Here is a 14,076-nt window from a genome sequence, read left to right on the forward strand (position 1 = left end):
GAAAAAATCGACCATTTTCTATTTTTCAGAAATTTTTAAAATTGTTTAAAAACTGATTCTTCGAGTATAATTCAGCTTGAAAATGAAAATAAATAACGAATCCAGTCGAAATTTACGATTGCAAAAATTTTCTGAAACAAAAAATTTGAAGAAATCGACGAAAATCAAAATTTTTAAATTTCCTATAGAAAAAAAACGAGAAAAACGACAATTTTTAAATTTTCAAAAATTTTCAAATTCTTTTAAAAACTTGTTTTTCGTGTATAATTTAGATGGAAAATAAGAAAATTTTATGAATTCAGTCGAAAATCAAGATTTTAAAATTTTCTGTACAAAAAAAAAACGAAAAAATCGACCATTTTCTATTTTTCAGAAATTTTTAATATTGTTCAAAAACTGATTCTTCGAGTATAATTCAGCTTGAAAATGAAAATAAATAACGAATTCAGTCGAAATTTACGATTGCAATAATTTTCTGAAACAAAAAATTTGAAGAAATCGACGAAAATCAAAATTTTTAAATTTCCTATAGAAAAAAAACGAGAAAAACGACAATTTTTAAATTTTGAAAAATTTTCAAATTCTCTTAAAAACTTGTTTTTCGTGTATAATTTAGATGGAAAATAAAAAAATTTTATGAATTCAGTCGAAAATCAAGATTTTTAAATTTTCTGTACAAAAAAAAACGAAAAAATCGACCAATTTTTATTTTTCAGAAATTTTTAAAATTGTTTAAAAACTGATTTTTCGAGTATAACAAACAAATATACAAACAAATAAACAATTTTGTTGGGGGGGCTTCTGGACCAACTGGTATTAGTGCGTGTCGGTGTGAGATGTGTGTACGTGTGAGTGCGTGTCTGTGTGAGCACGTGTGGGCCTATTAGAAGGCCTTGAAGTGGGATGAGAATCTTGATTGTAGGTGGTGGTTTAGAGTGGGGCGGGGGTCAGATTTCGGGATATGGGTCAAAATTTAGAGTATGGGGTGGGGGGGGGTCAATGTTAAAAAAATGTGTGTGTATTTGGAAATACTTGTTTCTGTTGTTTGGGAGGGGGCGGAGTGTTGCAGTAATTTATGACCTATTTTTATGACCTATTTTTATGTGACATGTGTTTATTTTACGATGTCAACATTTTTTTTTAAAGTTTAGACGTGATATTTGTCTTAATTGAAAGGAGAAGAGGGAGGGGGTTATGTTTGGTGAAAATTTCGGTTTGAAAATAATTCTGAGAAATATTTTCTGTCATGGGTAATAAATTTTTATAGCTTTTTTCATAAAACATTCAAATTATGATGTTAGTATAAGTAGAAAAAAAATTCGTATAGTCACGTGTCCTTTGTGTGAAAAAGAAGCATTTTGTTAAAGTAGTATAAAGACGTGCAAAACTATTGCCAAAATCTCATTTATATTTGAGACATCAACTTAACTAGTTGAATTTGTATTAAAATAAAAAGATGGAATCAAATCGCTTTAAAACTTTTGTGACTTGTGCTAAAGAAGCTTATCGTCTTATTATATTGAGAGAAGAGGGCCCATGTCCAAGTGAATGTGAAAAATTAATTAAATTAAATAAAAGAAGTATTTATAAAGTTAAGAAATATTTGTGTGATAATAGAGAAAATTTGTCAGTAAATGAGAAACGAAGTGTCATTGCATCGTTAGCACTGTTGAAGGCATTTCAACAGAAATTTCACCATTTATATATAAAAAGTGGTGGTCGTTTATCAGCTGGAAATCAAGAAGAGAATAATCGAATCAGGTGGGAAAACTTGGAAAATGCTTTTGATGGTCGTGTGAAAACAGGTTCGATAGTGAATTTAAGACATAAAGATTTAAATAATTTTTTAGAGGATTCAAAATTATTAACGATTAATAATGTAAAAGAAAGTTTAACAGAGCATGCAAATTTGAAAGTAAATGTTATTTTTTACGGTAGATTTGAAACTTTAAAACAAGGGGAAATGATTGATGAAATAAAGTATTTTAGTACGAGAAATTCAATTATTTTTCCAACAACAGATTTAGATGATTGGTATAAAAATAAAGTCAGATATTGTGTATTGGTAGAAATTGAGAAATTTGAAGAAAAAGAATCGGGTTGGAGTTTGAAAGAAATTATTAATTTAGTTGTAAATATTAATAGATATGATGCATTTCAAGTTGGATATTCCACCTATACGGATTTACCATTAATGATTAGAAATAAAAAAGCTGTAATTAACATTGAGAACAATGACCCTTATTGTTTTCTTTGGTCAATAACAGCTTTTTTATTTCCTGCAAGAGATCACGTAACTCGCACTAGCTCATATCCCCACTACAGTACTATATTAAAATATGATGGTATTGAATTTCCAATTAGTTTTTCTCATATTAAAAAGTTTGAAAAAATGAATAATTTAAAAATAAATATTTATGGATTAGATGACTTTGATAAAAAACATAAATATACTGATATTGTTCCTATTTATGTAAGTAAAGAAAAAGAAAATAATCCTGTAGTACATTTACTAATGATAGAGACTAATGAAATTAATGAAAACGAAAATGATAATTTGAAACCAATATACCATTTTGCTTTAATAAAGAATCTTTCCCGTTTAGTAAGATCACAGGTAACTAAAAAGAAACAAAGTTTGTTATTATGTGATCGCTGCCTTTGTCGTTTTTTTGACAATAACTCATATACAAGACATAGATTAGCGTGTGAGAATACGAATAAGTGTAAAGTAATTTTACCCGATGAGAATAATAATTCTGTCCAATTTAAAAATTATCGTTTTAAAGATAAGGTTCCGTTCGTAATATATGCCGATACAGAATGCCTTTTAGAGCCTATTGCAGAGACAGATGAAAACACATGCAACGTTCAAAGGCACGTGCCTACAAGCGTAGCTTATACCATGCAGTGCAGCTTTGATGAGTCACTCTCACATACAAATCTTTATCGTGGTGAGGACTGTATACAGTGGTTTATTAATGAATTGCAGAATATGGCGAGTAATATAAATAGAGTATTTTTTTCAAATATTGTCCTAATGGAACAATTGACCCAACAACAAATGCAAGACTTTGAAACTGCTAAATTATGTCACATTTGCGAAAAACCATTTGAAATAAATGACATTAAACATCATGATCATTGCCATTTTACAGGCAGATATCGCGGTCCTGCTCATCAAGGCTGCAATGTAAATTTTAAATATTCTCACATTATTCCCGTTGTTTTTCACAATTTATCAGGTTATGATTCACATTTTTTTATAAGAGCTCTTGCAACTGGTTTTGATGGAAATATCAGTTTATTGCCTATAAATAAAGAAAAATACCTTTCATTCACAAAAGATGTGGATAAGACTAAAATTAAATATCGATTTATTGACTCGTTTCGTTTTATGGCAAGTAGTTTAGAGAAATTAGCATCCTATTTAACTGACAATGAAAAAGAAATTACAAAAAAGCATTGTACAGACGATGCACAATTTAAATTGTTGATAAGAAAAGGTGTATTCCCATACGAATACATTGATTCATGGGCACGATTGGATGAAGAATGTCTTCCTCCGAAACAGTCATTTTTTTCAAAATTAAACAATGAAACTATTTCAGACGAAGACTATCTTCATGCTAAAAATGTATGGAAAACATTTAATTTAAAAAATTTAGGAGAGTATTCTGATCTTTATCTTAAAACAGATATTCTTCTTCTTGCCGATATTTTTGAAAATTTTAGAAAAACATGCATTTCCACTTATAAATTAGATCCTTTGCATTACTACACTGCACCGGGACTTGCTTTTGACACCATGTTAAAATTGACAGATATAAAACTTGAACTATTAACAGATCCTGAAATGTTGCTATTTATTGAAGCTGGAATTAGGGGTGGTATATCACAATGTTCAAATAGATATTCAAAAGCTAACAACAGGTATATGGGGGAAAAATATGATAAAAATTTACCAGAAAAATACATTATGTACTTTGATATTAATAATCAATACGGTGCAGCTATGAGTGAATTTTTACCTTATAAAGAATTTATATGGGTACAGGATTTTTCAAAAATCGATTTTAAAAATATATCTGATGAGTCATTAATTGGATATATTCTTGAAGTTGATTTAGAATATCCTGTTGAATTACATGATTTACATAAGGATTTACCTCTTTGTCCACAACACTTTGTACCACCCAATTCAAAGTGTAAAATTCCGAAATTAATGACAACTCTTTATCATAAAAAGCAGTACATTTTACACTATAGAAATTTAAAATTATACTTGGATTTAGGTATGAAATTAGTAAAAATTCATAGAGTTCTTCAATTTAAACAAAAGCCTTGGTTAAAGAGTTACATTGATTTAAACACTGAAATGAGAAAAAAATCCACTAACGAGTTTGAAAAAAATTTTTATAAATTAATGAATAATTCAGTTTTTGGTAAAACTATGGAAAATGTTCGAAAATATAAAGATGTTCGTTTGGTTACAAAATGGGAAGGGCGTTATGGTGCGAGATCACTTATTGGTAAACCAAATTTTCATAGTTGCACCGTATTTGATGAAGATATGGTTATTATTGAAATGAATAAATTGAAAATTACGTTTAATAAACCAATATATGCAGGTTTAACTGTTTTAGATATTTCAAAAATTATTACATACGATTTTCATTATAATTATATAAAAAAAAATTTTGGTGATAAGGTAAAATTGCTTTACACTGATACTGACAGTTTGATATATGAAATTCAAGTTCCTGATTTCTATCAATGTATGAAGCAAAATATTGAGAAATTTGACACCTCTGACTATCCACCAAATAATGTTTACGGTCTACCACTCTGTAATAAAAAAGTTTTAGGTTTAATGAAAGATGAATGTTGTGGAAAAATTATTGAAGAATTTATAGGTTTACGTTCAAAATTGTATGCATTTAAAATTTTTCAATTGAATTCGGAAAATAAGAAAGCTAAAGGTGTAAAAAAAAGTACACTAAAAACAATAACATTTAATGACTATAAGCATTCTCTAAATTTCCATCAAAATTTGATTAAAACTCAATTTTCGATTCGAAGCTGTAAGCATAAAGTTCGAACTATAAAACAAAGAAAGATTGTTCTAAGCTGAAAGACGATAAGCGTGTGTTAGCACCCTCAAATACCGATACATATCCGTGGGGCTATGAAAAGAAATAAAACTAAACATGCTCGTAAAATATAAATTAGAACTGTGATTTATATTTTTTGACATCACACAATTCCCATAACTTTAAAGCGTTAATTACAATCCCTACTTCTTCAATATATTTCTGTGAAATTCTACGTAGAATTTTCTCGACTTGGTTTTCATTCATCAAAGGTTGAAACAATACAAAAGCTTTTTTGGGGGTATAATCCCCACTTAGTCAAATGAGCCCTACTTCTCTCATTTTGGTACTCCAGTTTGAAGGAAGATCTTGTAGGAAAAAGAAGAAAAAAAAGTCTCAAAAGTAAAGTGTAAGCATAAGATTAGTTAAGAATTCGGTTAAATTAATTTATTGATATTCAACAATAATTAATACTGTGCCTCATTAATACGGAAACAATCAAAAATAATTTTTTTTCTAAATTGTTTGTCAGCAGCATCGACTCTACGCTTTTAAATAGAGCTCACCAAGAAAGGTGCATATTTGAATGCGCAGAGTCGATGTTGCTTTCGACCAATTTTAAATATTCAATGAATAAATTTAGTTTAAATTGTTTACATATAACTGTGACATAATATTAATTATTTTAGAAACAATAAATAAAGTTGAATTGTATTTTTTTAACAAATCTTATGCTTAGGAATTTATCAGTGTTGGTGTCTGTGAAGAAGAAGAAGAAGAAGAAGAAGAAGAAGAAGAAGAAGAAGAAGAAGAAGAAGAAGAAGAAGAAGAAGAAGAAGAAGAAGAAGAAGAAGAAGAAGAAGAAGAAGAAGAAGAAGAAGAAGAAGAAGAAGAAGAAGAAGAAGAAGAACTTGATTCTGTGTTATAGAAAAATCTATTTGCTTTACAACTAAATACTTAAAGTATTACAAAAAAATTAAAGATGTTTTATTACTTTTTAGATAGATTGATGTTTTGCTGATATCACCTTTGTATTTTTGTACATAAATGAAGAATATTTATCTCTTGTACAAAAATACAAAGGTGAGATCAGCTAATATCAATCTCAAACAAATTTATCAAAATAGTGAGATATGAATTTTTTGCTATAATTTAAGTACTTAATTGTCAAAATAGTGTTTTCTCTATAACTGTGTGTGACGCAAGAATAATCATAAAGAAAAAGTAATTTAAAATTGAATTGTATTTTTCAATAAATTTTTTATGCTTAGGTACAACTAGAAAAAGAAGAAGAAGAAGATGGCTGGAGACGAACCAATTAATTACAGTCCTCTCCAAGATACAGAGTAAGTTTTAAATTAAAATATTTTTTCAATTCATTTTTACACTAATCTTTTAAAAAATAATTATACAAATTAAAGAAAAAGTATAATTTTTGTCTTAGATCTGTTTTTTTTTATATTTACAGCATGGAGTACGTCATGATTAACCACGAGATATCTGTACCCATAGAGTGGGTCCTAGAAGTTACCTATGATTCGCTGATGACGCTGTGTCTTAACGCTATTGAGGTGTACCATGCCACTGAAATGCTTTCAGCAGAAGGATCAACAGTAAATGTTGTAACTGTACTTGCAGACATAACTGCAAAATTAGTCTTTGTCGGCGGCGTTTACAGTTTTAAAAAAATTAATTCTTATTAGTTGACATTATGTCTTTCTTTTAAAAAAAATTTCATTAAATGTTTGATCTTAAAAAAAATTTCTTTTTACAAATTAAAAAATGTCAAAAATTGTAAAATTTTGCAAAAATTGTAAAATTGTGCACAAATAAAGAACAAATTGTAACAAAAAATTTTATCAGAAAAAGATGATGAGTTTGTAAAAAAATGTTAATAAGAAAAAAATTTCAGCTAATAAATTAATATCTTTGAAAAAGAATTATATTAAAAAAATAATAGTAAATAATTTTTAATATTTTTTACATAAAGCATGCAAGAATAATAAAAAAAATTGATCAAATTTAAAAAAACATAATAATTAATGTATAAATAAAAGAAAAATTTTTAATTAAATAATTTTTTATATAACAATTAAACAAGTTGAAAAATAATTATTTTTTTTTAAATATGTTTGTGGTTTACTCTAATCGTCTAGTCGTTAAGTCAGCAGTAAAATGGTCTAATTCAAATGTGATCGTAAAAATGTCACATAAAAATTCTCCCCTCACAGTGTACTGTGATGCACGTTCTTTCTATGCTAGGCCGTCTTCGTATATCCTCTTCACTGTTACAGGCAGCGCTTGACTCTCTTCGTCCGTCCTTCGCTCCCTCAGCTTCTTTGGCCACCCCGTCACTCCGCTCTCCTCTCAAGGCAATGCTTTGCCTCTTACGTTCGTCCCCCGCTTCCTCACCACCTGCGGTCACCCTGCCCGCTCATCACCACTTCTGAGCACCTACAAACTGCATTGAGCTTTTTAAACCTTTATATTTTCACCATTTCTTTTCAAATTTTTTTCATTTTTTTTTTTTGGTTAAGGTAATAGAATAAAAAATACATATAAATTTTACATTTTTTCAAGTATTTATTTAAAAAAATTAGAACATTATTTAAATTAATAGTAATTATGTTATGTATATATTTAAGTACACAAGGAAAGTAAATTTTCTTCTTTCTTTCTCTTAATTAAAAAAAATACATTTTGTCTTAAAAAAAATCTTACCATCTAATAAAATGTTAATCAGAATAATTATAAAGCAGTTTTATATTACAAAAATTTACACACACACACACACACTACAATAAAATAACTACAAGCGACGGATAGAATTAAATTGCTGTGATTTTTTTGTAACTCATAGAGATCCAATAATCGGACTCATTTTTTTTCTTGTTTAATAAATTTTTAAATAACCAATCATTTAACATAATCACATTACGTACAGAACAATTTACGTTTCTCAGGTCAATGCATCGATTATGATAATGATGATGTTTACATGGTATCATATTGTCTGATAAAAAAACTAATTGTCGAAGAGATGGACAGCTCAAGTCCGCCATATCAACAATGTTAATTTTACATTTCGTAGTGCATAAATCTTGTAACCATTTCTTCTTCTCTAGGCCTTTTACATAAATTGTACGTGCATTTTTTAATGTTTTATTTAAAATAGTTGGTAATAAATCGAAAGGAATATCACCATCATTCCAATATAGACAATGAAAATTTTTTTCCAACCAACGGTTAATATTTTGGTATTGTGGTTTCATATATATCCATTTATATGGTGATTGAAAGAGAAAATTAAAGGGTTTGGTTATGTTCTCTTCAAGCGGTGTTATAGCCAATTCTTTTAAAATAAATTGATTTGTAGGTGATTTAAAACCTTGAAGGTCTACTACATAATCCATCTTGACTGTTACTGAATTAATAAGACAAAAGTAGGATTATTTATATTCTTCATTTTTTTTAGTAATATTGTCTTTAGTAATTTTTTTTACCTTTTTTTAGTAATTTTTAAATGATTTTTTTTACTCCACCACTGATTGGTCTGTACTCTACTACTCTGTCATGCAAAATGAGACAATATGCAGATGTTTGATCAGGAAAATTTTCTTTCGCTTCAAATTCAAGTCGAATGTCAACAGGGCCGTATTTTAGAGATTCATTTTGCTTTGAACAGTCAATTACTATTAATGGTGCAAAATCGAGAAATTCACCTTTCGTTAAATATGGTTGACATTCTTTATCATAGTAACTAGCTTGAAAGTTTGTATACATTTCATACAGTACAGCATAATGTTTTTTATCTAAATCAAGGTTAAGATTACCATATGGATAGCACTGATTGTTTAAAAATAATTTAACATTTGTAATTCTACAATGATCAAAGTGACTAGCATTTCGCGTTGTTACATTTTTTCGGTTTGTTTGAAAGCCTAGAATTACAAAACGAGGTTTTTCTAATTGCGTTGATGTTTTAACAGTCCACACATGATTCGCGGTTGTTGGTAGCAGAGGATATTCATATAATTCCCAGGTTCGAAAACTAATTGGAATTAGTGGATCTTTTTCAATGTATTTTAGCAATTTGAATTTTCGTGCATCAGATAAGCGTACATTAGGTAACAACCATTCAATTTTATCAATGGAAATTTTCACAAGTTCCTCAGCAGTTTGCAAAATTGCATTAACATCATTTCTCGATCTTGTTAAAATTAATTCATGTCTCGCGTTTACAATAATTTTTTGATAATCCTCAGCAAAACCAAAAATAACGCTTAGTGGAATTGAAATATCAAAATTACCATTATTATCAGCTAATGGAGTATTTGCATCACATGTGGGAAACCAACCTGCATTTTCTAAAAATTTACTTTGAGTACCATAAATTGAAATGTAATTTTTCATGAGACTCGTAAGACCGACATTTTTGTTTTTATCAATTTCCACAGCATTTAGCTCATAACGAGCTTCCTCAAATAAATGACAGATGGCGTTCATGATAAGCCTAGTATTGGTGACTGGTGTCCCATTTTCTTTTGTTAATTTTCCTTGTATATGAAGTGAGCTTTTTCCTGGTAAAAGACAGTGGTCTTGATTTTGAACAGCAATTCGAATTTCATCACTATTATTGAATGTTGATGAAGCATATGGTAAATGAGCATGGACTTCATAATGAGCAATGGATTCATCATAAACAATTGGTTTTGCAATACTTAGCAAGTCGTCCTCCATTTTTTTTATTTTTTACAGAATATTAGATGTCTATAGATGAAACCAACAAAGCAAATGCATACAAATTTAAATCTTTTTATTTTCACCTTCTTTTTTGCTTTTTCTGCTCTATCACTTTTAATCCTAGACTCTTCAATAGTTGAATGTTCTGCGGTGTTAACACCTTGACTGAAGATTTGTAACTGAATCTTTTTTGACATCCTACAGAGTTATTATTATTAATATAATAACCAAAGCCAACTTTTTGATTAAATACAATACCCATAATTTTATTCTTCTATTTTACAACCTCTTAATGTGTAATCTTATAGTAATAGTTTCACCACGAAAATTCACAATATGCCCATCTTGGTCAATGATTTGCAATTGAATATGATCTATTGTCTTGACAGCAACTGGTAAGTAAATGACTTGAGAGGGTACTTCAATTATCTTATATCCTGGTGGTACAGTGGGAAAAAATTCGTGAATTGTGTGCACCTTTTTATGATTAATATATGCACCTGTTGTAATATTACATTCAATTCTTAATGAATTCAGCTTTATAATAGACACTGGTAAATCAGATTGATGGAATATGTCAGCTTTCAGTATTTGTTGCCTAAAGCCTAATAATTGTGCAATAGAATTTGGTTTTTTAAAATTAATGTCACTATTGCACAAAATTTCACTCCTTAATGTGTTGTTATTTGGTTTAATGTGAAGAATAATTCCTTTTGGTTTTAAAACATGCTGTAGATAGCGTTGAATATCATCAATTTCGTAGCTACCTGTCGGTATAGTGATTTCTTCATCACCGACGTAAAATTTATTATTTCCAATATCTAAATTTGGAATCGAATTAAAGGTTAGAAATTCAACAAGTCCAAGAACATAATTTTTATTTGGAGTCAATTCAATTGGTGGAAAATAGTGTGCTTCCAAAATTGAAGAATTTCCAGACAATGTTAAGGTTAATGAATCGTTCATTTTGAGGGTTCAATGTAAACTGAGATATAAAATTTTTACTAGTCTTTATTTAAACAGGGAAAATACATTTTTTAACTCAAGTTGATTACAGAGAAATTTTAAACATAAATGACCACAAACAAAAGTGTCATAATTTTGATATCTTTTATGATTATATTTGATATTATCAACACTGAGATATTTTACAAGATCCGTAGGTGGTCGAAGGTTTCCAAAACTGTCAAAATATATAACATCATTCTTTATTTTTTTATAGGCAACCCAATGTGTGCCAGCACTATTTTTATTATCTAAATTAACTATAGCTGTTTCATTCTTACATGGTCCCATAAATGGTAAATTATCACGCATGAAAACTCCTCGAAAGTTAGGAATTTTTAACAATTTAGCATATTTAAGTAAATCGTAATTAGTCAATGCTCGTTGTGGTAATTTTACATTTTTTTTGCTTTTTTTTTTTTAGCAGAACATTCTAATCCCAATCCTTGTTTGTATGGCTTTAAAAAAAGCCCTTTACCAAGAGCAATGGACTCCATTGTTTGATTATGTCGTTGACTTTCTTCAAGTTGTTTTTTCGCTGCTTTTGCATCATTAACGGCTTTTGCAATTCCAGCAGCTCCACCAGATAGAGCCCCTACTGCACTGAGACCAGCGAAAATCGGCACAAGAAATGGTAAAAAACCACCAACTTTTTTTGGTACTGGTAAAATTCGAGGTTGCTTTACTTTGTTTTTTCCACCTGCGATTTTCACAGCTATTCGTGCCCCTTTTAGAGCTGACTTAATAGCTGATGAGGTATCATTACCAGGAACAATAGATTTTTTTGCTGCTAGTACAATATTTCTTAATGGATGTGTTGCTTTATTTTTTCTTTTCTTCTTATTCTTAGATTTATTCTTTTTTGATTTTAAACCCATTCCCATCTTTGTTTTCATTTTCATAGCGTTAGTAATTGCCCAAGCTGTTGCTTTTTCACCAACTTTTGCGTCACTAGCGTGTACTCGACTCCAAGCTTTTTCAGCGAGTATTTTGTCTGCTGCGTGTCTATTCTCAACGTTATTTCTATTTTGAGAATAAGCAATATCGTGCTCTTTGCAAGCTTGATCTAGTGGATTGATACCAGGATCACCACGTGCCAATCGTTTTGCTAATTTAGTTCCAGGTCCACAATACTGATAACCAGGAACATGCAATTCAATAGGCAATTTGTTAATAATTCTATTGAAAATGCCTCTTCCACGTTTGACAGATATTTTTGAACTGATTGATTTTTTCTTTACACACATGTTAATAATAATCGTTTGACATTCTTTTGAAGACTGAAGGAGAAAATGTATAAAAGCAAGGTATTTATACCAGTCTGGGTCATTTCATGTTGATGCTCCAAACTGGAATGTTCCCAGTGGGCACCGGGACATCTAAAAGACGTCTTTAGGACGTCCTATATTGTCCGTGGACATTTTGGGACAAAGTTGTTCTTGTCCTAGAGTCATCATAAAGACAACAAAAAGACTTCTTTAAGATGTTCTATGTCTGCCATTTTTATGTCTTGGGGACGTAAAAAAGGAGAAAAAAAGGCCTCAAAACGACCACATTTTCCATCAGGAACTTCGCAAATTTTCTATTAAAAGTAGTTTAATATCTTTAATAATTTCAAGCAATAAATATTTAGAATAGAATTACAAAAGTTTTATGTCAATCCACTGTTAGATAAATTTATATATTTTTAAAAAATTAAGAAAAATTGTATTAAATATCAAACATGATAAATTTTCATTTCTACAGAGAATTTAAATAAAACGCTATTTATATAACGGAAAAATAAAGGAAAAGTGTAAGGCAATGCAAACATTATTAACCCATGTCTGACAAAGAATATGTTAGCGCATGGTAAATCAAAATCTATTATTACACCAGTTAATTATTAAATTGTTATTTAAATTGAGAAGCAGAGTAAATAAAAAGTTTTTATTATATAGAAATAAATTTCCTGATTTTGTAAATGAAAAATATAAAATAATTATTTTTAATTACAGTAGATCAGTTTTCCTTTTTCGTCGTATATTTACACAATAAGAAATTTTTTTTTAATTAAGTAACATTGGAAAATTACTACAATATTACCGAGTAATATTAATGTAATATTATCGTGATATTCTCGGTAATATCATTAGGCGGACATTTTTAAATGACTGTAATATTACGTGCAAATTGGAATGCAATATTGATCAGAATGACAATTTTCGGATAATTGCGGAGACAAAAAGGTTTACAAAAAAACTTTTTGCTTTATTACCGACTGTTTGTTTGAAAATCCTTTCATTTAGTATGAAAAAGCTTAACTGAAAAATTGCTGTGTAGAATGTCCAATTGATGTCCCCGGGACGTCCTAGGGACGTCTTTTGGACATAGAACTTAGAAATTTTCCCTCCGAGAAATGAGATTCCAGTTTTAACTTTTAAGGAAAATGACGAACTCGCAGATGTAATTACAAAAACTAAAAGGATTTACGAAAAAAGCTTTTTCCTTTATTACCGACTGTTTGTTTGAAAATACTTTTATTTAGTATGAAAAAGCTTAACTGAAAAATTGCTGTATAGAATGTCCAATTGACGTCCCCGGGACGTCCTAGGGACGTCTTTTGGACATAGAACTTAGAAATTTTTGCTCCGAGAAATGAGATTCCAGTTTTAACTTTTAAGGAAAATGACGAACTCGCGGATGTAATTACAAAAACTAAAAGGATTTACGAAAAAAGCTTTTTGCTTTATTACCGACTGTTTGTTTGAAAATCCTTTTATTTAGTATGAAAAAGCTTAACTGAAAAATTGCTGTATAGAATGTCCAATTGACGTCCCCGGGACGTCCTAGGGACGTCTTTTGGACATAGAACTTAGAAATTTTTGCTCCGAGAAATGAGATTCCAGTTTTAACTTTTAAGGAAAATGACGAACTCGCGGATGTAATTACAAAAACTAAAAGGATTTACGAAAAAAGCTTTTTGCTTTATTACCGACTGTTTGTTTGAAAATCCTTTCATTTAGTATGAAAAAGCTTAACTGAAAAATTGCTGTGTAGAATGTCCAATTGATGTCCCCGGGACGTCCTAGGGACGTCTTTTGGACATAGAACTTAGAAATTTTCCCTTCGAGAAATGAGATTCCAGTTTTAACTTTTAAGGAAAATGACGAACTCGCAGATGTAATTACAAAAACTAAAAGGATTTACGAAAAAAGCTTTTTGCTTTATTACCGACTGTTTGTTTGAAAATACT

At 29.4% G+C, this 14,076-nt stretch overlaps 2 protein-coding genes across 2 annotated transcripts; one reads left to right on the plus strand and one right to left on the minus strand.

Moving 5' to 3' along the window:
- Positions 1 to 1,617: 1,617 nt before the first annotated feature.
- On the plus strand, positions 1,618 to 6,374 carry LOC122506607 (the record flags this gene model as incomplete). Its single annotated transcript, XM_043618898.1, has 4 exons — positions 1,618 to 1,805; positions 1,851 to 2,345; positions 2,427 to 4,251; positions 6,365 to 6,374. Coding segments are annotated over 4 exons (2,518 nt in total), but the record flags the coding sequence as incomplete, so codon positions are not given.
- Positions 6,375 to 8,612: 2,238 nt separating this feature from the next.
- Positions 8,613 to 9,833, minus strand: LOC122506602. The gene is made up of 2 exons (XM_043618889.1): positions 9,521 to 9,833; positions 8,613 to 9,460 (listed from the first exon to the last, which is right to left on the minus strand). The coding sequence occupies exons 1-2, from the start codon at positions 9,831 to 9,833 to the stop codon at positions 8,613 to 8,615; spliced, it is 1,161 nt and encodes a 386-aa protein (XP_043474824.1).
- Positions 9,834 to 14,076: the final 4,243 nt, after the last annotated feature.

Source organism: Leptopilina heterotoma, unplaced genomic scaffold (genome assembly GCF_015476425.1).
Source record: "Leptopilina heterotoma isolate Lh14 unplaced genomic scaffold, ASM1547642v1 Lhet_427, whole genome shotgun sequence".
Taxonomy (NCBI): Eukaryota; Metazoa; Arthropoda; class Insecta; order Hymenoptera; family Figitidae; genus Leptopilina; species Leptopilina heterotoma.

What these genes read in the sequence shown, in the direction of transcription:
- LOC122506602 (XM_043618889.1), bottom strand. Translation starts at nt 9,833, where the DNA reads ATGGAGGACGACTTGCTAAGTATTGCAAAACCAATTGTTTATGATGAA. An exon ending in TGATAAAAACAAAAATGTCG is followed by an intron (nt 9,461 to 9,520) that starts GTCTTACGAGTC and finishes GTAAATTTTTAG; the next exon opens with AAAATGCAGGTTGGTTTCCC.